The 24,472-nt window shown below is 41.7% G+C and overlaps 1 protein-coding gene across 6 annotated transcripts in view; it reads right to left on the bottom strand.

Annotated features, from left to right (window-relative positions):
• DOCK11 (dedicator of cytokinesis 11) overlaps positions 1 to 24,472 on the bottom strand; it is a 185,620-nt gene that overhangs the window by 59,075 nt on the left and 102,073 nt on the right. For 4 of the 6 annotated variants that reach the window (XM_078064087.1, XM_078064091.1, XM_078064092.1 and 1 more), the window contains exons 24-36: positions 20,676 to 20,794; positions 19,118 to 19,187; positions 18,911 to 19,036; positions 17,909 to 17,980; positions 17,033 to 17,179; positions 14,933 to 15,016; positions 13,981 to 14,092; positions 13,421 to 13,459; positions 11,487 to 11,665; positions 6,078 to 6,194; positions 4,388 to 4,463; positions 3,680 to 3,789; positions 907 to 1,018 (exon numbers count right to left, since the gene is read on the bottom strand). In XM_078064087.1, the coding sequence (XP_077920213.1) occupies positions 907 to 1,018; positions 3,680 to 3,789; positions 4,388 to 4,463; positions 6,078 to 6,194; positions 11,487 to 11,665; positions 13,421 to 13,459; positions 13,981 to 14,092; positions 14,933 to 15,016; positions 17,033 to 17,179; positions 17,909 to 17,980; positions 18,911 to 19,036; positions 19,118 to 19,187; positions 20,676 to 20,794 (1,363 nt within the window). The remainder of the gene's footprint in view (positions 1 to 906; positions 1,019 to 3,679; positions 3,790 to 4,387; positions 4,464 to 6,077; positions 6,195 to 11,486; positions 11,666 to 13,420; positions 13,460 to 13,980; positions 14,093 to 14,932; positions 15,017 to 17,032; positions 17,180 to 17,908; positions 17,981 to 18,910; positions 19,037 to 19,117; positions 19,188 to 20,675; positions 20,795 to 24,472) is intronic. The other 2 variants (XM_078064090.1, XM_078064089.1) reach the window with 2 other exon arrangements.

Here is a 24,472-nt window from a genome sequence, read left to right on the forward strand (position 1 = left end):
TTATTATTCATATCTAGCTATTTTTAAGGTCTTTGATAGTTAACTATCAAATTATTTTATGTTTTTATGTCCTGCATTATTATAAAAAAGATGTAAAGTAATATTTAAAAATATTTAAATATAAAAATATTTAAAAATACAGCAAAAAATAGAAAATAAGTAAAAGAGAATGATTACGATAATCAGAACCCAGGTGCTTTTATGTTCTTCATTCCTGCATACATGTTTCTTAGTGAAAATATTGAGAAAAGGAAGAAAAGGGAGGGAATTGTGTAAGTTAATGTGATATCTGGGAATAAGATAACCTTCTGATTTTACTTCCAGAGGACATGCAGTTTATGAAAACCCTTTGGTTATTCTATCATATAAATAACTGGTAATACTAGTAAATAATACAACTGTACACCAAGGGGGAAAAAAACTGGAGGCTGAAAAACAACCTACCACCATGCAGCACCATACTACGAAGATAACAGCGGCATTCCCAACCCTCAGAGAACACTTCCTGTCTTTTTGTTTGCTTTTGGTTTTCCAAATCCTGGGTCAAATAAAAGCTAAAGTATTAAATATGACTTCTGGTTATTATTTCCTTCCGTTTACATTGGTCATTTAATGCGTTATAAGCTCTGCGTGGAAAAAAATACGTTTAGCACTTTTAAAACTACGGTTTCATTTTAGAAATCAACTTTTAAATTAAAAAAAAATAGTTCAAAGAATCAAACCTGTATGACCCAAGTGAACCTATTTTAAGTTAAAAATAGAGGAACGTTTTAAGGTCAGGGTCTTCCAACGATCTGTTTCTAACGTGCATGTGTTTTACATACAGGTGATGATCAAATATTTGTTGCATGAACCTGTGAGGGTGGATGTCTAGTAGAGACCATGCTTAATATGCTGGTAACTCACCTTCAGAAATCATTTTTACTATATACAGGTAACACATTAAGAGGCTTCTGGTTTCATACTGGTCGAGTCGGTTATACTGGGATACGCTACCCCTTGTAGAACTCTGTCGGGTCTGCAATAGAAAGACAGGACTTTTGTCAAACAATATTGGTACTATACTTTTCCATAGCTTTTCACTCAATAACTACTTGTATCATTAGTCCTGTTCGGGATAATTCTAAGCCTAAATCCAGATTTTCTATCATACTTGGAAGGTAAATGAGCCAAATCTTTCTTGGATGCTACTGCACAGAGTAGCACTGCTAGAAATGACCCGCGGGGCTTCGTCAAGATGACAGCCATGGACAATGTGTTTCATTCCCTTAAGGTCTGTGTTTCAGTAGTAGGAAAAAATTTAAAGAACCATATGTGGCTATTCCAGGAAAGAGAGCTTTTACATGGAGGGGGAACTTAACTAAGGAATATGGAAGCACAGAAACATTTTAAGCTCTTTTAATTTGAATCTTTCAGAGTTTATTAATTAAAATTCAACCTACAAATAATAGGTCAGGAAATCTGTATTTTTTAAAAAGGGCTAATATTACAAGATAATTATATGATGAAGAATCCAGTAATACTTTAGAACTACAGCTTCTACAAACTAGTGATGTTCCTTTTAATGGCTTTTGTTAAAATACCAGTTGTTAAGGGGCGCCTGGCTGGCTCAGTTGGTTAAGCGACTGCCTTCGGCTCAGGTCATGATCCTGGAGTCCCGGGATCGAGTCCCGCATCGGGCTCCCTGCTCGGCGGGGAGTCTGCTTCTCCCTCTGACCCTCCCCCCTCTCATGCTCTCTCTCTCTCATTCTCTCTCTCAAATAAATAAATAAAATCTTTAAAAAAATAAAATATTTAAAAAAAAATACCAGTTGTTAAGCATGACAAGATCTGACTTATTTGGGGATTTATATGAATAGAGTACTAATAATCTAAAGAGTTTACCTTATTAAAAACCAGTTCTTTCACAGTTGAGCTAAACTGGGCTCTGGACATAGGCATTTACTAAACCAGGATTTACTAAGAACGAACTTTCACTTGGAGCCAAACACCTAGGTTCTGAATGCTTGCTAGCTGTGTGATGATTAACAAGTCATTTAACGTCTTTGTCCTTTATCTGCCTTACCTATGATAGTGTCTGTTGACAGAATTCTAAATGCAGTAAAATAGGAGCCTTTGTGAATAAATTACTATTTACCCCAAGGCTCAAGGAAGTATATTCCGGGGGTTCTCAAGGGGTGGTTCCCAACCAGCAGCATGAGCATCCCCTGGAACCTAGAAATACAAATGAGCAGGCCCCATCCCAGACTGAATTGGAAACTCTGGGGGTGAGGCCCAGCCATCGGTTTTTATTAAGCGCCCAGGTGATTCTGATGCACACCAAGAATGCCATGATATAGGAGAGACATTGCTGGAATCAGAAAACCCGGGTTCCGGTCTGGCCTGCCATACCTGTATGGTTGTCCTGAGTCACAACCCAGTTTTCATTTGTAAATTGAGTTGGAATTTATTATTTTTATGCACCCTTCTAACCCTAATTTTATATAATTCTGTGATTTTACATAGCAGCGTGACACGGCTTTATTGGTCCAAAATGAAGTTTCTCGGGGCGCCTGGGTGGCTCACATGGTTAAGCGTCTGCCTTCGGCTCAGGTCATGATCTCAAGGTCGTGAGATCAAGCCCCGCATTGGCCTCTGCGCTGGGTGTAAAGCCTGCTTAAGAGTCTCTTTCCGGGCGCCTGGGTGGCTCAGTCGTTAAGCATCTGCCTTCGGCTTAGGTCATGATCCCAGGGTCCTGGGATCGAGCCCCGCATCGGGCTCCCTACTCGACCAGGAGCCTGCTTCTCCCTCTCCCACTCCCCCTGCTTGTGTTCCCTCTCTAGCTGTGTCTCTCTCTGTCAAATAAATAAATAAATAATCTTTAAAAAAAAAAAAAAAGTCTCTCTCTCCCTCTGCTGCTCCCCCACCCCCACCACTTGCTCTTTCTCGGTCTTAAAATAAAATTAAAATTAAATAAAATGAGGTTTCTCTGTCTCAAGGCAGACATATCCCAAATTTTAGAGAATACATTGTGATTAAGTGATGATGGGACACTGAAATCATCAATTTGGAGGCCTAATTTTTTTTCTCCCATGTTAATTACTCTTTTACAAAAGAATAAAAGGCTGAATTAACTCTGCCAAGAAGGGATTTAAATGACAAGGTGCACTAGATATTTTAAACTTGAACCTTCCCTCTCTAGAACAGGTTACAGTATACGAGGATTAAAGGAGGTATTCAAAGTTAGAACTCTTAATGATGAATGCCTTATCCTCCATAAAGTTTTTTTTTTTAGTATTTTATTTATTTATTTGACAGAGAGAGAGATAGCGAGAGAGAGAGCACAAGCAGGGGGAGTGGGAGAGGGAGAAGCAGGCTTCCCGCAGAGCAGGGAGCCCGATGCGGGGCTCGATCCCAGGACCCCGGGATCATGACCTGAGCCGAAGGCGGACGCCCAACGACTGAACAACCCAGGCGCCCCCATAAGCAGTTTTAAATATCCAAGTAGCAGCTGCCATGGTAGGAAGGAACCACTGCAACATCCAAGAATTACGGGATGCTTTTTACAGATCCAGGCCGACTACAGGAGAGTAGAGAGCCTTTAATTTATATAAAAAGACAGACTGAAAAAAAAAAAAACCAGACAGACTGTTGTAACCTAACATATCCCTAGGGTTATCCCTTATATTTAGGTTCTTACATTTTCAACAGTTCCGCTCTGATCTGGAAATCCTGTTGCTCCTTCTGGGATGAGGGAACCTCTTGAATCTTCCCTCTTGATTCCATGTCCGTTTTGAAAAGCCCCATAAGCTGGAAAAAAGCCAAGTCCTTGTTACCAACAGGAAGAATGGTCAAAAAATATTTTTAAAAATAAGTACTGGGTTAATTTAAAGATAGATTTTAGGGAACGGATCTTGGTCATCTAAAATGTGAAGTTTCTATTTTATATCAAAACACCGTAAGAAGCCTAACAAAGGGTGACTTTTTTTTTAAACCACTTGAAATACTTTACTATGTATGAAACTACAAGAGGTTCTCTGGAAGTAATAAAGGAAAGCCATACAATTTGAGAGATAGTTTTATAGATAAGGAAACTTGGGCCCAGAAAAGGGAAGTGTCTTGTCTAAGACTGGAGACAGATAGGATCGGAAACCAGTGTTTTTCTCATTATCCTTTATTTTATCAGTATACCAAAGCTACATTTTAAACAAGCTTAGATAAGGAAACTTAAGCAAAAAAAAAAAAAAAAAAAAAAAAGTGGCTGCAAGTGTGAGTCAGATTTAATTAAACTTTAGAAGAGATCATGCTATGTATAGTTGTTATTATGAAGTATTTCAAAAATACAGAGAAGTACAGGGTGCATTTCTACACAGCCATGCAATGTATAATCTTTAAAGGACTTAATTACCAGTGTCTTTGTCAGTGCTCAGACTCCCTCTATTTGTAGGTGAAGTGAAGCCACATGCAAACTCATCCCTGGATGCCTGTAACACAATGTGACACCTCTGTCATTTCAACAAATTTGTACACGAGGATGAGAAATTGGAATTAACAGAATGAGAGGGTACCCTAACTTTAAACAAAGCTCACTGTGAAAGTCTAAATCAGGTATCACTGTTGGTATTTTGGTGACATCTCTTTAAAAACGGGGCACTAGTGTACTCTGCAAGCATGACCCCTGGCCAAGTAACAGAACCCTAGATGGCTGGTAAAAGCTCCAACTGGTTGCAGTCCAGTCATGGCTCAGTAATCCTCCTTGGAACTAGGTGCAATGCTAGGAGGAGGAGTGTGACCAGAAGCCCTAGATGAATTTCAGCTACAGAAGAAAGAACAGATAAGTAAAATATTTCCAAATATCACTGTCGAATGTTGTGGAGTGAGCATAAGCATGAGTTAACTGTGTCTGTGAAGAAAGACCAGCCTAAAACCCAGGTAGATAATGCAGCACCCACATTTAGCTGATTTACGTAATCGGGAGCTATAGGCCATAAAGCCCTCAGGGAGGCTTAAAAGTAGCTTTCTCAGGAACCCAAGGCAGGCTGGACAAATCGACGAGGACATTTGATAGGGGTAATTTCCAAAGGAAGCTGTAAAGGACACAGTTTAACCTGCCACTCAACAATATAACATGGCTACTGATAGTGTGAAGGTGATCTTGGGCCATTCGGAACATGGAGTGGGGGCAGGGCAGGACTTAATAGTCCCTCTGGGGAGACTATAAAGCATACCATTCTGTGCACCACATTTTAATAGGGCGACTGGTAAAATGGAGCATATTCAGAAGAGCGTAACCAAGATTGTCAAGGGTTTGGGAATGACGAAAGATGAAGTAGAGAAATCTGGTCTGGAGAAAAATTTAGAAGGCACTTGTGCAAGGGGTATCATGTGGAAGTGGGAACAGATGTGTTCTGTGTATCTCTAAGAAGGCAAAACTAGGACAAGTAGATAAGAAAACGTTTTAGGTCTAATGTGAGAAGGAAAGTTTTAATTATTACAAAGGCAAAATGTTGTTTTGCCAAATGGGAGACTGGTCACCCTCTGAGGTTCCTTTTAATACTAAGATTCTAAAGGGGGAAAAAAGCACAGACCAATTGTGCTGAGCTAAAAGCAGCTCAAAAGAAGAACTAAAAGGAGGCTGTCCCAGGAAGGGAGAAGCAAAGGAATATGCCTCACATTTTGGAAGCAAAGAATCCTTCATTCCGTTTTCAAGTTGAATATATGAAGGCAAATAACAACAGTAAATCTTAAAACACTGGGTGGAAGGGATTCTTGGTATTCTCTTGGACCTTGTTACTGAGAGTGTGGTCCCTGGACCAGAAGCAGGCAAAAGTGTGTTAGAAACGCAGTCTCAAACTCCACCACAGGCCTACTGAGTTAGAGTCTCTGGTTTAACAAAATCCCCAGGTGATTGGTATGTACATTAAAGTATGAGAAGCAGGGGCGCCTGGGTGGTTCAGAAGCACTGCTCTAGAAAAAAAAAGTATTAACTGTAAAAATGGAATGAAAAGTAATGATTAAGAAATACAGCATATGACCCCAGTTCCAAACGCAGTCAATAAAATGGGATAAAACGCCAGTGGAAACACATTACTACTTACAGAATTAGGCAAGGCTGCACAAGAATACAAGGTATCTCGACCTGCTAACCGCTGTATGTTTTCCAAGAGCAGTCCAACAAACGGTAGGTACAATTGTGCTATTTTGGCCTGTTGGTTCTGAAAAATAATTACCCAAAGCTTAGGAGGTATATAATATGTCTATTTCACAAATAAAGCTGGCCCCATCTATCAGTTTCAAGACTCAAAGTGGGCTAATATCCACAACGAATTAGTGAAGCATGAGGCTATTTATACTTACAAGTCTCAAAACTAATTGCCACAGAACTTTCTTGGTCTTTGGATTTATACACGATACAGAGTCAAATCACATCCCTCAATAACTGCATAAAGTAAAAGGCAAAAGTTCACTCTTTTAAAAATAGCGGTTGACCTAGAAAGCAGATTAATATCAGTCCTATTCTTCAACTCCAGTGAGGGCTGAGTTTTCATGAGCACAGGGATGGTGTCTATTTTGTTCACCACTTCAACCCCAGTGCCTGGGCAGATAGGAGGTGCTCAATACACAGTAGCTGAATAAATGAATCAGTGGAAGAAGTGAAAAAAATGGTGAGTTACTGGGGCGCCCAGGTGGCTCAGTCAGCTGGGCGGCCGATTCTTGGTTTCGGCTCAGGTCAGGATCTCGGGGCCCTGGGACTGAGTCCCGCATCGGGCTCTGCACTCAGCACAGAGTCTGCTTCAGGATTCGCTCCCTCTGCCCCTCCCCCTCCTCTCTTTCTCTCAAATAAATCTCTTTAAAAAATGGTGAGTTACTCTATTCCTTAAATTAACATTTTTTTGTTTTGATCAAAGCGATTGAGATAATGTGATCTTGGCCCCTTGAGTCAATTGTAAGACTTGGGAGATATATTTGTAAATAAATATATTTATTTATCTCCTGGCCACTAGTAGTCTTAATGTGGTACCTCTTATATGAAAATGTATTTATTGCTTCTCTCAGCTCTAGACATTCCTCATCTGACACGTACATACACTCGAGTCAGCAAAAACAGTGGATGTAATGGCATAAAAGTTGCCCTTCACATTTCATGACTCTGGGAGGTTTTTCCAGAGACTTAGAGAAGGCCTCTAGGGCTCAATAGTCAACGTACAGAATACAGAATATCAATAGTATCTCCTCGTTGCTTGGATTTGCATTTGTTATTCAGGTTGAACAATTTTTCATATTGTTCAATTATTTCTGGGACTCTGCCCCAGATTGTGCTGATGGGCACAGAGGTCTGAGAACCGACTTCCCACCCAAGGCAGGACTGGCCCTTCCCTGCATCCCTGACAAATGGTTCACTTTCACACTCCAGCCTTTTCCTGGATTCTGTTAGAAGGGTCCTTTAGCTGCTTTACTCCTTGTCAGTTCTACCTGCTAGGTACAGCTCTGGCCTCTGGGACTACAGAGAGTAAGGCTACTTCCCACTTTTACATGGCAACTCTTCCAATAGTTCAAGATAGCTACCACAAATCAGCTTAATTCATTCTTCGCGAGGCTAAATGGCCCTAATGACTTTCCTTTGTTCTTCACGTGGCTTTGGTTTCAAGACTTTTTCCCCTAGCGTGGTCACCCGTTTTTGGCAGTTCTGTAGTTTTCCACTTTGGATCTGACAGGCACTATAGTCTCGTGGCTAAGAACACAGATTTTGGATTTTATACTTGTATGAATTCCCAGTCTCCTGTTACCGTTCCTTGACTGTGATCACATCACTGAGCCACAGGTTTCTCTTTCGTAAAATGCGGATAATAATAATAATGCTATTAATTCAAGTGAGGTATTTAATAGTGTCTGACATGTAGCGAGTCCTCAATAAATTTAAGCTGTCATTATTAATACTATAGCTTCGAGATGGGAGTCCACTTTCGTTTGATAGTGAGCACTAGGGAAAGAGCTAATACAACTCTCTCGGGAACAGGAACACAGGAAAACATACAGTGTAAAATATATTAAGCTTTGCCTGCACAAAAGACAGAAAACAACCTAAGAATCTATTACTAGAAGACAGTTTAAAATAAGGCATAATCCAGGGGCGCCTGGCTGGGTCAGCGGGCAACTCTTGATCTCAGGGTTGTGAGTTCAAGCCCTACATTGGGTGTGGAGCCTACTTAAAAAATAAATAAATAAAATAAAATGAGGTATATCAATATGATGGAATAATATGCAGGGTTTTTTTTTAATGTGGTAGATCTAATCTTCAGGATGTACTGTTAGGTAAAAAAAAAAAGAAAAATGCATAACGGTTCCCACATACGTGTGTGTGTGTATATACATACATATATATATATATATATATATATAGGCTTGTGCATGGACAAAGTAGAAGTATGTATAGGAAACTGATAATAGTAGCTACTGCTGGAGAGATGAATTGGGACATGGGGATAACAAATGGGAGAGAGACATTTTTTAACCATGTACATGGATTACTAAAAAAAAAAAAAAGAAACAAACCAGTGGGGAGGTGGGGAGTGGGGGAAAGGGGGGGAGAAGGGAAAAAAATTGGTCCACAGTCCAAGTCGAAACTGCAGTTCTCTTAGGTATTAACATCACTTGCAGCGGGTACGGGAACAGATACAGACCTCAGGGCAAAGAGCAGCCGCTGGACATTTTTGTTCTGAGTCGAGAAGAGGTCTCATAGTCATTATAACAAGTTAGGAGATCTCCCAAAGCAGTTTCTGAGTAGCACATAATAGGGACCAGTGACATCTTGATAATTTCATTAGACGAGGGGCCTAAGAGTAGCAACATGGTTGAGGGGGTGTGACTAGGGTATCTCAAAAGCAGACTTTCCATAGGAAGCATTTTCTTCCTTGACTGTATATTTATTTGGGGTCACTTCGGGGGGAGCCAATAAAAATTACGGGAGCCTAGAACTGGAGGGTATTATGCTGAGTGAAATAAGTCAAACAGAGAAAGACATGTATCATATGACCTCACTGATATGAGGAATTCTTAATCTCAGGAAACAAACTGAGGGTTGCTGGAGTGGGGGGTGGGGTGGGAGGGACGGGGTGACTGGGTGATGGACACTGGGGAGGGTATGTGTTCTGGTAAGCGCTGTGAATTGTGCAAGACTGTTGAATCTCAGATCTGTACCTCTGAAACAAATAATGCAATATATGTTAAGAAAGAAAAAAAGAAGAAGAATGTAGCAGGAGGGGAAGAATGAAGGGGGGGAAATCGGAGGGGGAGAAGAACCATGAGAGACGATGGACTCTGAAAAACAAACTGAGGGTTCTAGAGGGGAGGGGGGTGGGGGGATGGGTTAGCCTGGTGATGGGTATTGAGGAGGGCACGTTCTGCATGGAGCACTGGGTGTTATGCACAAACAATGAATCATGGAACACTATATCTAAAACTAATGATGTAATGTATGGGGATTAACATAACAATAAAAAATTTAAAAAAAAAATTACGGGAGCCTAGGGGCACCTGGGTGGCTCAGTCGGTTGAGTAGGCTGCCTTCAGCTCGGGTCATGATCCCAGGGTCCTAGGATCGAGCCCCGCATCGGGCTCCCTGCTCAGCGGGAAGCCTGCTTCTCCCTCTCCCACTCCCCCTGCTTGTGTTCCCTCTCTCGCTGCGTCTCTCTCTGTCAAATAAATAAATAAAATCTTTAAAAAAAAAAGTTAAAAAAAAATTATGGGAGCCTAAAGCATCCATCTCTATCCTTACCTTGGCGTCACCATTAATGGTGAACATGTTTTACTTGAATGTATTTGACAAATGACCCCTTACTCAGTCCACCTGTGAATTCTTTGGACCCAGCAGAGAAAGGAATTAAAGCTTTGGTTAACCAGGCCCATGAAGCAAAGTTCTATCAGAAAGAATCCCATACTCATGTAACAGCTGTTTAAAGCTTTTGAACAAAGAGAAAAGGGATTTAGAAGTCACTGAAGGGGTAATGAGCTTGGCATTTCAATCTTTCCCACGCTCCCAAACCTCAAATACTCAAGTAGGCGTAGTGTTGAACTTTTACAGATAACAAGAGTTACGTGTGTGTGTGTGTATACTGTAACATCTCAGAATTTTAAAAAGGGAATAATGTCCAAATATGTGATAGAAAATATTTAAAATTCCACCTCTAGATAAGACACTAGCGAAATCCCATTTTCCTGCACTTTCATCTGAAGAGGCAGAGGTAAATAACACAGTTTCCTGCTTTGGGGAGGGGAAGTTCATTTTGTGCTTTTCCCATGAATCCTTTGAAATCACAGCTAGAGACATTTTCCTCCATGTTGCCTAAGATCCTTTTCTGCACTACTAGACATAAGCAGCAATTCGCCAGAACTCAGTGGTAACTGGCAGTTTTAACGGTTTGACAAAGCTTGGGTGGAATGGCTGACCTTTGAGATATCTTTTCATTTAGATGTATTATACTGGTTACCTTGCATTACGTCAATATCGACATTCACAACAAAAGAAAATAGCACATACATATGGAGCAATGGGAATATGTTACTATAGTTATAATGTGACAGAAACCAATGCAAACTGCGGTGAGTAACAAATAACATCTTAACGCTGAGTTTAAATCTACTTTAGGACAGAATCACATGAAGAAAACCAGCAAAATGTGTAAGTAAAAAAAAAAAACTTTGGAATTAAAGAACTATAACTAGATGTAGCTGGCAGGCATCTTCTGTTAGAATAAGCTCTGTCTCCAAGTCAGCTTTCCAAAGTGATGACAATAATAAATGATATCCTAATTTTGGTTTGTATTTGAATGTAAAAACCAAAGGACAAATTATTAATTATGAAATAATATGATGTCACCTTGAGGCATTTGATTCTAGGTACGTAAGTTAGGTTATTCTAAATCCACAGAGTTTGCAAACTCCTTTTTTAAGCCCATAGGGTTTAATGTTAATAAGATCTGAATATATATGTTAAAGGTGCAGCAAACAACAACTATAGCTATGGTCCTCACACACAGACACTGTGCAATGTCTATAAGGTTTATAGCCACACCTACATTTTTTCAATAAGAAGAAAATCTTTGTATTACGTATTTCATATTTGACCCAGTTAACATGTCTTACTATTAATCACTTAATCAATAATATAACTGATTTAGGGATATATATTTGAGGATGTATACTAAGAAATATACTTGAAAGAGTCCACATGGCTACAACCATATATGATTTTTCTTGAAGTCAAATTAGCTTATGTAACAACTCATGAGGTAGTTATATCGTTCTTTACACGATTTGAGAAACCAGTGTTTTTCTTCAATAGTTAACTGAACAGTATTTTTAAAACCCAATCATTTGATACTGAAACAAATCTTATTTATAAAAGTTCATCAATGCTCATATTATGTGCCTTACTGAACACATCATCTTTAATGTAAAATCTTAACAGAAATTTACTACTGTGATACTGATTAGATGGGCATCCTTACCTTGTGTTGGTATCTAGTGTCAAATGCATGTTTTATCAAAAGATTCTTTATGACAGAGATAGCTGTATATCTGATCTCATAATTGTCTTGAAGAGCAATGGAGGTTTCCCTCAGAAGTAAACCAACCAAGAAGTGATGCTTGCAATATTCATCTGATAAACTGTATTCAAGATTTGAATCTGCAGTACAATGAAATGGAAAACCCATTTATAAAAGTAATCAAAAATTACCTTGACATTAAAATACCATATTTATTATTTAGTGATATGTGATCATGCTAGCAAGAGCTATAATTTTATTCTTAACGAATGTGAACAATTCTTCTTTTGTCATGTAGAATGAGCATGCAAAATTTTTACAAGACAGGCACACTCACAATTAGGGCTGTAGGATAGCCTTAATGATCATTTCAGTCGGTAAGATAGTCCCTAGATTCCTTTTTCCTAGATTCTTTTCAATTCTTAGGAGTCTTAAGATTGAACCCAGAATGAAAGAATACTCTATTTGGCAATATCTTAACACATGTCTTTGTATCCGAAGAGATTTCGTGACAACTACAAATTGGATGGATTCTATACAACAATACTTGAATTACTTATCTGTTTACACTTGTAAAGTAGGAAAAGGAAGAAAAAGACAACTGAATCATTCTAATGGTATTAACTATGGACTGTTCTAGTAAATGTCACATACCGGCTGGAATACAACGCCATACAGGAACAGTAAGAAAAACAGCCTCATCTCACTCCCAGTTCATCAGCAGGCAAGTACAGATCTTTGACTTCAGAAAATCACCACTTCACTTCAAACTATGTCTTTCACTCCCTTTTAGACCTCAGTCCATTTTAAATCCCAGCTGCTAATATCCTGGTTGGGGCCTGCCCCATAACTACTCCCAAGGGACTGTGATCAAGTTTAGTCATTTCTACCGTAGATCTTCACAATCTTTATTTCCTCTCTTCTACCCTTGTATTTAATTAAGCTGTAAAGCTAAAGGATACGTTTTCTATTTTTTTGGGGGGGAGGGGTGGCTCTTCAGCAGTTCATATAATGCTATGTATTCAGTTAGGACATAATAAATGCTGTGAGTAGTCAGATTTAATCCTAAAATCCTGAATATCTGTCGACCCCTTCCTTTCTCTGACAGGAAAGCATCTGAGCTATACATGCTCAGAATCGAATACGGAAGTGGTTGAGCACGGGTGCTTGGTTTTCTAAATACTTTTTCTTCACTTTCACTGGCTCCAATTCAGTGACTAACACCCCACTAACACACACACACACACACACACACACACACACACACATACACACACACACACATACACACACACACCCCACCGCTCAACAGCTACTCCCTTGGAGACCAAGGCAGCCAATTTTCTTCTTGCCCTGGCTCATCCTCTTTTGTGAATCCCGAGCACTTTCCGCACACGAGGGCCAGTCATGACTAACCCAGGTGGCTCTATCCGGATAGATTCTGCAATGGCAGTTAAGTTTTTTTTTGGTTTTTTTGGTTTTTTGGTTTTTTACTTCAGTGATTTGAATACATCCAATCGGGTACTTTCCTCCAAACCTTCAAAACTGCGGCCAAACAGTCATTAGACAGGGTCAGAGAGGAGGGAGGCAAGCCTGGGCGAGAGGACACACACTTAAAGAACAGATACACCCTCCGCTCCCCACGCTGCATTGAGCAGGAACTTATTTTCAAGCGGATTCCTCTAACAATCAATGTGTAAGCTGATTTTAAAAGGAAACAAATAATAAAACCAATACTCCTTGGTTTGCTGAGTCCATTAGCCTAAAGCCTCACTGTGGCTAGGGACGATTTGAAAAGCAAACAAAGCCCCTCCCCCCGTCCATCTTAGCCATTCATCAAATCAATTGTTTTTAAAGACAGTGAACTACTTTAGAGTGAACCGAGTTAAACCTACCTACTGAAGTCAAACGGTCCACCGCAAATGAAAAAAAATCTAATTAATATATGAAAAGAAAAGGGACAAATAAAAAACATAGTAACATAAGAATAGTGCTACACAGCAAAGCATTCAATAAAACTAGCAATGGAGTTAACTGAAGGCATTTTATACATTTAATACATACGACAAATTACAATTCCACTCTGCTTTTATGCTTCTCTTTTGAGGTTCCTTTCAGTGGAAATGCATTTCTATGGTTTGTTTTTTTGTTTTTTAATTCGGTCTCATGTAAGAGTTCAAACACTATTACAGAAAGCAATTTTACGACTATCTGACATCTCTGGCTAAGGAGTCATCAATGTAATAATGCACCTGATTTCTCCACGCTGTGACTACCATCACTGACACTAAGAAGCAAGTGTGGAATACTGTTAATGAACGTATCTTCGGACAGTTAACGATTCTGAGGTTACCTTTCAATTCACGGTTTGCCCAGAAAACAGTACTCTACGCTAGCGCTAGCCCCCCCCAAAAGAAAACCACAATTTCGAGTGATGGAAAATGCAAATACATACCTTGAACACGCTGGAGTTTAGGTTTTGCAAATGCCATTGGCAAATTCAGAGGAATGTAATGTTCGTGATTGCAAATTGTTTGCAGAAATTCAAACTTGTATTCAGCCAGAACCTAAATGGAAAGAAGCGACACATGAACTCCCTTTTTCATCGGCATTTACTGTTTTAATAATTAAACACAGGCCATTCCTTTCCCAAACAGAAGTGTTCAGGGTTTTAAGCACACCTTGAGATGCGACCCGCGCAGGAAAGAGTTAACACAGCAGGCTCTCCTTTTAAAGCAAGCCTGCTCACAAGGTTGGTTGCTGGCTGGCATTTGGGAAATTGGATTTTGAAATGCTCGCTACATGATAAGGTTCTGCCTTCTCTCCCAGCCTGCTCAGACTGTTGGTACAAACAATGTGATTTATTGTGAACACCTGCTTTCTTTCCCTTTCCTGCCTCTGGAATTTTGACTGGTCTCCAGTACATGGCCAGCCCCCCAGAAACAACCAAAACTCCAAGTCTCACATGGGCTTCCCTGCACAGCACTGTTGCACACGTGTGTATTTTCGCTGCTAGAGGACGGCTGTGCCCCGTGTGACCTTCACGGGAGGGAGGACGGGCCCTCGGGAAGCCTGCATGAGAACGGCCAAGGACTCCCCTAAATGTGTTTTTCCCTTACTGTTCCAGCTGTGTATCCTCACCGTGTCACCGTCATGAATCTTTAGCTGGGACTAAGACTGCCATAACTATACGCTGAGTCCTGTGAGTCTTTCCAGTGCACCCCGGAACATGTGGGTGGTCTCGGGGACTCCCCAAACACTATCCAATATCCCCTGCTTTGAGGTACAGCTATACTCAAAGAACCTAAATAAAAACAGCAGCTCCAAGTCCTCCGGAGAAAAAATATCACCCTTGGTCTCATGCTCTGATGTCGGACAGCCGCCACGGGGACGTCCTTGTAACTTACCTTGGGATCTTTGGGGCTGAATCCAGATATGTAGTCGTTTATCAAATTGAAAACAAATCCTCTATCCATTAGCGTCAGGCAGCGCTACGGAAACCAAACAAAAGGAACGGTGACATAATTCTGGAAGTCTGGCAAGGCCAGCTTTTTAAAGTTTTCAAATTTGTTCCGCATGAAGGGCATGGCATTCTCACTTTTACAGACAATAGAATAATGGCATTCAGAGTTTTACTGTAGGTGACTTAAAGAAGAAGATAAAGGGCAAGTGATTTATTGTTGGAATAGGGTCCCAACTACAATTTTCATATAGAGATGGACAGATGCGCATATATATACACAAATACACATAGATCTATAAGCATACATATGTATGTATATACACACATAAACACATATACATACACATACGTATAATCTATTCAGCTACTCTGTCTCATTTTGGTCACCTCTAAAAGCTCAAAGTGAAGCATACAGTGGTCAGTTAGCTCTAAAAGTGGGGTTTGGCTAGGGCAACATTTCAGACCCAAAGAGAAGGCTCTGCTGTGTTCTGTGACGTCTTGGCCCATTAATACAGCCCTCTCCCGTGACCGCCCTCTCCGCTGTCCAGAGGTGCCTGCTGGCCTCCTCCTAGTTAAGGCTCTCATTACCGGGTAAGCATACAACTCCAGGAAGCCTCTGAATCAGTGTGCACCCATCATCTCTCCATCCATCTGCTTCCAGATTCATCTCTAAGTCCAAGCCCTAATCATGTCACCTTCCCTCCCAAGAACTTTCAATACTTCCCTATGGTCTTTAATATAATTTCCAACTCCTCAGCCTGGCATTCAAGGACACTCACAATGTCGTCCCAACCTACTTCGCCTGTTTTACCGCCCGATACAGCTCATCTGCTCATTATCTGCTCCGGATGCACTGTGTATTCCCAACTCGGGGTCTGTGCTCAGGCCAGGCCTGGCTAGGAATCTGCCGAATCCTACCGATTCCTCAATGTTCGGATGAAATCCCATCTTCCTGAGCCACGTTGGCCCACAAGTCCCTTGTCAAACATTTTCTTCTACGCTACCTTGTGTTTTACTTATTAGTTCCCTGTCTTTTTACCTAGATAGGACAATAGGAAGTCTCTCTTTATCTTTATGTTCTCCACAGGGCCCACACTATCCCTATGAAATACAAGGAACTCCAGATTTGATCAACCAACCGTTTGCATCTCATTTCTCATGGGGATTGAGTTTCTCCCTCTCCCTCTGCCTGCCGCTCTGCCTACTTGTGCTCTCTCTCTCTCTCTCTCTGTCAAATAAATAAATAAATAAATCTTAAAATAAAATAAAATAAAATAAAATAAAAATTTAAAAAATTAAAAAAATAAAGGCATATATTTGAAAAAACATCATGTGAAATGAGCAAAACATGCCTTCCGGCTAAGTCACCTGTGTGGGACTTCTGATTTAATTAATTAGCCATTTCAGTGGGGGGCTAAAAAGAAAATCAAAGCAGACTGTTTCTTTTTTTTTTAAGATATTTTATTTATTTATTTGAGAGCAAGAACAAGGGGCGGGCAGCAGGCAGAGGGAGAGGGAGAAGCAGACTCCCCGCTGAGCAGGAAGCCCAATGGGGGGCCCGATCCCAGGACCCTAGGATCACAACCTGAGCCGAAGGCAGACGCTTAACCGACTGAGCCACTCAGGCGCCCAAACTGGGCTGTTTGACTGATGGAGTGCTTCAGTCAAAAGTTTCTCCAGGGGCGCCTGGGTGGCTCAGTCGGTTAAGCGTCTGCCTTCGGCTCAGGTCATGATCCCAGGGTCAAGCCCCAAATCTGGTTCTCTGCTCAGTGGGGAGCCTGCTTCTCCGTCTCTCTCTGCCCTTCCCTCCCCGCCTCCCCGCCCCGGCTTGTGCTCTCTCTCTCTCATGTCGCTTGTGCTCTCTCTCTCTCATGTCGCTTGTGCGACTCTCTCTGTCGAATAAATAAGTAAAATCTTAAAAAAAAAAGTTTTCTTATGCAGACCTAGCCGAGTCTCTAGAAAGTGGGCAATTTTTTTCTTTGGCTTTAAAGACCATATTGGTGAAGAATAATTCCTTACCACGTTCCGGCTGCCTTTAACTCACCTTCAGGAAGCTAGCCAAACTATAATTGACATTTCGGGACTCATCGGGAATCTCGGCATAGCGAATAGTCACGTGGGGAATTATTGCGAGAAGCAACGAATGTAAGACATGATGATATGTCTCTGGAAATCTCTGGCCTCTGGGAAGCTTAAATTAAATAGGCATAGCAAAAAGTCAGAGTCGCAAAAGGTCTAAATCGATTGCCATTCTTATTTTCAAACACTTTCTAGACATAAATGTGTTCAACTGGAGTCGAACTTTTCTCCCAACTTAAAAATGACATTGCTAGTTCAATGTACACTTCAGATTATCATAGGAACTACTGGACCTCGAATAATATAACTGACTGAAATCATCAACAAGCCAACTTTGGAATCATGTTCCTGAGATGCAGACACACCCCAGGCTTTCATTCCATTTTTTTTTTTTCCTGACACACAAAGAATTCATGTATCCATGCATCTCTATTTCGGTAAACCTACTCTGAAAAGTCTGATAAAAATGGTAAATACAAGGTGACTGTCTTCCACTTCACAAATCTGAACTCTAGAATTCCTATAACCAAGAAAATGTTTCAACACAGACATGTTTAAGCTACAAGATAAGGGGAAAGCTTCAGAGAAAATGCATTTTACATGGCAAATAACTAATAGGAAAGAAGGTATGTGCAAGAGTCTCTGAGGACTTTGAAAATGCATAAACTGACAGACCTCAGATTTATGCAATACGTTTAACGCTTTTTTTTTTTTTAAGGCAAAATTGAAAAAGCGAAGGGCTAAAGGCCCTTTAGTATAAGAGGATTTGCATGTCACTGCTACCTGTGAATAAGATTAGCCTTCTTTGCCTATGTTAAATATTATTCTTGAGCCTACTTACCTTAATTTTATTCTCTTCCAACAAGTATGTGGCCATAGACTTTGCAATAATTTCAAAAAAAACCCATGAGTACTAAAATAAACAAACAAATAAATAAAATCAATTTTTAATAGTTATCCAAATCCCGAAGCTTAGCAAAGCTGGACAAATCAATATGGATCTTATCTCTGAACTGTAACAACATTTTAAAAGTGATTGCAATTCACTATCGAAGTTCCACAAAATACCTTTAAATTGCATGGCCAAAAAGGTAATATTGTACCTCAGGGCCGGCTGCTGAGGTACAAGGAGCCCGTGGTGGGAATGCTCCCCTCTGTGGGGAGGTGCATTTTATCACTGACATTGTTTTGATTTGCTTATATATGGTGCTGACGGCAAACCAACTTTTAGTTTATTTTATGGTTGCTTTTCAATTCTCTACAGACAATGAATCTTACTAGTGTCTGCACCCAGTGAGGGACCCAGCCTTGCCCTTGGTACATCACTGGGGCCAGCCCAAGGAGCATAGGTGTTTGCCTAAGTCTATTTGAAAGGTAGAGAGAAGCCTCCAGCAGATATATCCTCAGGTGTCTGAAACTGAAATTCTACCATTACCAGAAATAGGAAAAATCATGACAAAAATAAGAGCCACCACTTGAACGCCTATGTGCCAGAAACGACGTGTTAAATGCTTTAGTTATATTTTAGAAGTGAGGAATTGGGACGCCCAGAGCCGGTCGATAACAGGCTCCAGATCACAGAACTACTAGGTGGCGGATTCTCACCCAGGTCTTTCTTTTACACAATTCTTTCTATTACACATTCAACTGAGAACAGGGCGGGGGGGTTGGAAGGGTGAAGAGAACGAAGAAGGTTCTGTGGAAAGCGTGAGGGGAAAGGATACATGAGCAGAGTGGTAAAGAAAGGGGGCAAATGACGAAAAGACCAGAACCCAAGGGGGAGGGTATCAAGCGAGTACATCTCCGGCTGCTTTTGTTACCCTGCTGTGTCCCGTTTCCTTACCTTTAGCAGTTTGTTTATTGCTAAAAAGTCGGCAGACTGTTTCAATATGGCAATCATCGTGGTAGCCAGGGTTTCGTGTATCAGCTGGGCCTGAGGGGCGCTCGGTTTTTCAGGTCGGAAGCTATACTACAAACGAAGGAAAAGGAACCGTCAGTCAAAATTCTCAAGGAAAAGAAACTGCTCCCAAAGAAAGCTTCCTCCACAAACCTTGATGAAGGATCTTAAATAATTATCCAAGCCTTCTTCATGGCACTTCGAAACGATATGTAAGAGAACCCTGAAAACACATTCGCAAAGGGCAGCACGTCAGGCTATGGTGAATTTCCGCAGTTGCACTGTCTAGCCCTAAAAATACCCCCACACTACCTGAAGTGTTAAAAGTGAGAGGACTGCAGAAGATATAATAAGATGGTCTAACAAGATTTCCGCATCTAACATGCTCAGGGCCTTGCAAAAACACTTCCCGGTTCAAAAGAAGGCTATTACGTTTTGGCAGCCCGGCTCTAAATCTCTGCGCACGTTTCAAGTAGGGTCACGGCTACTACGGGGCAAAAGACCTCCAGTGGGGTAAATATTGAAATCCCCTCCAGTGAGTAAAAGGAAAGGAAAGAGAAAGAAAAAATGAAAAGCACAGCAACAGATGGGGGAAAAGGAAGAGAGAGACAGGACGGGTATAATGGCGTGACCTGCGATTGGCAGTAAATCTAAAATTCATATACGAGCCTGGCAGTGGTTCTCAAACATGATCCCGCATCGGAATCACCCGGAGGGCAGAAGGCTGGGCCGCTCTCCCAGAGGTTCTGATTTTTGAGGTCTGGGGTGAAGTTCAATGACCAGCATGATGCTGCTGGGGTAGGAGCCGTATTTGAGAACCACGGGACTACAGGGATGCTTTGTAAATTTTTGAGCAGACTGTCCCCAACAGCGGAGTAGAACAAACAGGTGCGCAGGGGTGTCACTTAAGGCCCAGCCGGAGAGGACGTGGCAACAGTAGAAGCAGCAAAGCCAGAAACATCCAGCACTGAGCTCTCAATGCTTTTAAGTATCCTATTTTAATTGCAAAATTCAGTGCATTTTGCCTTCTACTCTACCATATATCCTTGTTTGTTTCTATAAAAGTAATAGTCCCTCACTGTTTTGAGTAAAAATTCATGGCTTAGGGTGACTCTGTCCAACATGAGAGCCACTAGGCACCTGTGGCTATTTAATGAAAATCGACAACAGTGAAAAGTTCAGATCCCCAGCTGCACTAGCCCTATTTCAAGTGCTCAAAAGCTAAATGTGGCTAATGGCTACCATATTGGGCAGCACAAGTGTAGAACAATTCCACGATCGGAGAAAGTTCTATCGGACAACACTGGTCTAGGGCAATGGTTCTCAAATTCTGCTGCATTATGGAATCACCTGGATAGCTTAAAAAAAAAAAAAATACTGATGCTGAAGTTCCACCCCTAGATATTCTGGTTTCGTTGGTATGAATGTGGTCTGGGCACAGACCTCTTTAAAAGCTCCCCAGGTGATTCTAACATGCAGTCAGGTTTTAGAACCCGTGGTGGAGGAAAACACATTAAGTTTCTCCTATGGTTTCTGGTACCATCTATCCCTGGCGATACATGACCCCAGTCTGAAAAGCATGAAACAAGAGAAAATGGATATTAGATATCTGACTTTTGGGTTCTCGTCTGGAAGATAAATTTATAGTGAAAATGAAGAAACACAAAAAGAAACAAAAGTTGTGTCTTTGTATTTTAACACCGAAACTCACATGGTGCAGTTGATAGGAACGTCATCTTCGTGGGTCATATTTGTGAGAACCCGGAAGAGTTGCATAAGAATTACAGGTAGAAACTGTATCATGACTTGGATCTCCATGGCATGCAAACACTAAAATAAGTCATTATTAGTTATGAAAACAAACAGAAATATGATATAACTTGCAAATGTGAAACAACAAAAAAATTAAGTAATGAGAAATACATTCACTCGAATATAAGCCCACTTCGATGTGAGCTTCGTAAGACAGGGGACTTTGTTTTGTTGATTACTTTATCCACATCTCTATTTTGGCACTCAGATTTTGTTTGTGTATTTCACATTAAACACTTTATCTACCGAAGATAAAAAGTATAACTGGGATAAAGGGGTTTTGGAATAAAGACAACTGATTGCTGGTAAACCAGCACTCCACTGGAGTGGGAGAGCAGATGTGTGTGAAGGTTCTGGAGACTGGCCTGCTGGAGTGTGTTCTACAGAACGTGGGCCATCCGTTAATCTGCTGAGAAGGTAAATGGGATGCAGTAAAGAGCACTCCTCTGTGTAACTGGCTTCACACTGCACCACCCACAAAACCGGGGCAGCACTGCGTTCAAACATCCCTACAGTACATTTCTTCCAAGTGCTAACACCCTGTCTCTAGCCATAGATACGTCAACAGCACAAAGAAGAAATGTGTTCGTATGTCTGTAGAAATGATACGAGCAGCAAAATCTGTAAAATGTCTTTCTTCTTCCTTCCCTTCTCCCCACCTCCCCTCCTTCACTCAGGCATTCACTCAATCATTTCATCAACCAGCCAACCAAAAGGTGAAAACAAGTCTCACTGGGCACCTTGTACACCAGTTCACGGTTCATCGTGATGGGAAATGCAGAGACGGAGGAGACAAGTCTCTGGACCTAAGGAACTCAGTATTTCTCTTTTGCTCTGTCTCTCCATCCTTAGCCTCATCATCCCTTTTCAGGACACTATCATCTATATGCGAAGCATCTCAGCCATGACCTCTTAGTTCTGGGCAGAGTCTCTTCAGTCAGATGCATAAGGCAAGAGATCGAGCTCAAGGAACCCATGTCTATCCTTCGAGTTTTTCCTTCCTTTTGCCCCCTTTCTTCTAGCCTTACTGCCATCACCCCTCTTAACCTATAACCAAAATAGTCTAATCATTCCATAGGCGGTCTCTGTGCAGGTCGTCTTAACTCTCCACACATCCACGTCTCATTTCCAAATTCATCTCCCTCCGATTTGGTTCCATCAGACCACCTCCTGCCAAAATGCCTGTGATGCCTCCCCATGACCTAGGGCAGTGGCTCTCAACGACGGGCCACTTTGTCCCCCACGGGACATCCCCCAATGTCTGGAGACACTGGGGGTTGTCACAACTGGGGGTGCTCCTGACACCTAGTGGATAGAGGTCAGGGATGCTGCTAACCGTCCTACCATGCACTGGACAGCCACTTACCACAGAGAAATTGACCTGTCCAAAATGTCGACAGTGCCATGCTTGAGAAACTCGGGCCCACGGTCCAAGATTACTTAAGACCCAACCTAGATTTCCAGCTGTAACACTCTTCATTCTTCATAAGGCCAAACAGGTGCCGTGACCGCTCTGGCAGTATATCCTATGCATTCCCACCTTTGTGTATTTGTTCGGTTTTTAGCCGCATCCTAGCCATCCTTCCAAGTCAAGCTGAAACCCCTACTCATTCGACAAAGGCATACTGAATGACCCTCCAAGCGCCAAGCACATCAGAAACACCTGGTTCCTCCCATCAAGCCGTTCAGAGTCTATGGGGAGAAAGACCTGGGACTAAATCTACAATACAAATGGTCAACAGTACAACAGTGGTATGTACAAAATGCACGAAGGAAGAAGCAACTGAGTCCTCACGTGGGCAGAGGATGTCCAATAAGGCTTCAGAGAGGAGGCAGGTGAAAGGCAAAGTGGGATAATATCAGGTAGAAAAGAGAGATGGGCATTCAAGGCAAAACCGATCCAGTATCGCTCCTCGGTAATTTACTCTCAACGCAACAGCTAGAGTGTTCTTTCTCCCCCTTGTTACCGACCAAACAAACCACCATGAACAAAAGGCTGTCAAGGGCTTCCCGTGCCTACATGTACCCCACCTCCCTCTCCAAGCTCATCTCATGCCACCTCCCCCCCACCCCGCAGCTGCTCACTGCGTTCCACCTATACCATCTTTTCTTCTTTTCCGTCCTTCTAACACCATCGCAAGGTGTTTACGCCTGCTGCAATCCTCTGTCCTCCTTTGCCACAGCCTTAGCCCCTACGCTCGTTTTCCTCTCATCAATTTCTTTTCGGCTTGCTCAGATAGCCTTCCCTGACAACTCCATCTAGAACGCACTCCTGTCATGTCGGATCCCATTCATCTGTTCTATTTTCTCCGCAACATTCATCTTGATCTCAAATTACTCATTTATACCCTCTCTACCCCAGCTAGAGCAGGGATGTAGTCGGAATTGCTTCCCCGTCATACTCCTAGTGCCCACCGTACTATCTGGTCCGTACGAGGTGCCCAGTAAGTATTTGGCGAATGACCGTATCAACGAATAAAATAAGGAACCGAAGCATTAAGATAAAGATGGGAGGCTTCTAGCCTCAGGGGTTCCTCGGTTCCCTGGACCCTTAGCACTATAACCTGGATCGTGCATTTGCTATCTATCACATATTGGTACTGCTCACTTACATTGTCATTCTACTTGTATGTGTCCTGTCTCTCTGACTGGTTTTAAGATCCTCATGGGCAATGACCCTAAGTTATTCTTCTCTGCAAGCCTCGCAGCATCTGGGAAAATACTACATACATAATAAAAGCCCAACAAGCAGGTGGCAAGTGAATTGGTGAAATAATGTCATTTATGGGGTCAACAGATAGCACGGTTTCGTAGAAAGAACATGGGACCAGGAGTCAAGAGACACACGCCACAGGCTCAGCTCAGCTCAGCTCTGCTCCGTACCAGGTGAGCGACCACAGGCAAGTCCCCTCTACTTGGGCTTCAGTCTCCTTATCTGTAAAATAAAAACTCTCAAGACTCCCTTTCAGGGCTAACGGTCCCTACAGGAACTGGGCTATTTCTGTAATCGTACAGCATTTCACTCGCTGCCACTAGAGGGCGAGCAAAGGTCACATAAATATCAGAAATTTCCACACCCTCACTTCCACACAAAAAGGAGTACTTTTTTTTTCTCCATTTTAAGACTACCAGTATATTTGAAAATGAAGCTCTGCTCTATTCCATTCTGTTAAAACTTTTACAAAGCTTCCCCACTGGAAGAAAAGCCAAAGAACTTAACAGGCTCAGCATACACACATAAACCTGGCATTCTAGACGTTACCCAAGGAAAGGATTTGAAAGGTAGAGGACTGTTAGACTTAATAATAATTAAGAATAACAGTCACCATTTATCAACTATCCCCCTGCTTTTACCCTTCCAACAGTATATGCTCAATATGGTAGGCGGAATGAGGCTTTATTATTATTTTTTAAAGATTTTACTTATTTATTTGACAGAGAGAGACACAGTGAGAGAGGGAACACAAGCAGGGGGAGTGGGAGAGGGAGAAGCAGGCTCCCCAGTTTAGCAGGGATCCCGATGTGGGGCTCGATCCCAGGACCCTGAGATCATGACCCGAGCCGAAGGCAGACGCTTAACTACTGAGCCACCCAGGCGCCCCAGAATGAGGCTTTAAAAACCCAAAGCCCATCATGTGGCTCCTCTGTTCAGCACCCTGCAAGGCTTCCCAGCTCATTGAAGGTATAATTCAAACT

Source organism: Halichoerus grypus, chromosome X (assembly GCF_964656455.1).
Source record: "Halichoerus grypus chromosome X, mHalGry1.hap1.1, whole genome shotgun sequence".
Taxonomy (NCBI): domain Eukaryota; kingdom Metazoa; phylum Chordata; class Mammalia; order Carnivora; family Phocidae; genus Halichoerus; species Halichoerus grypus.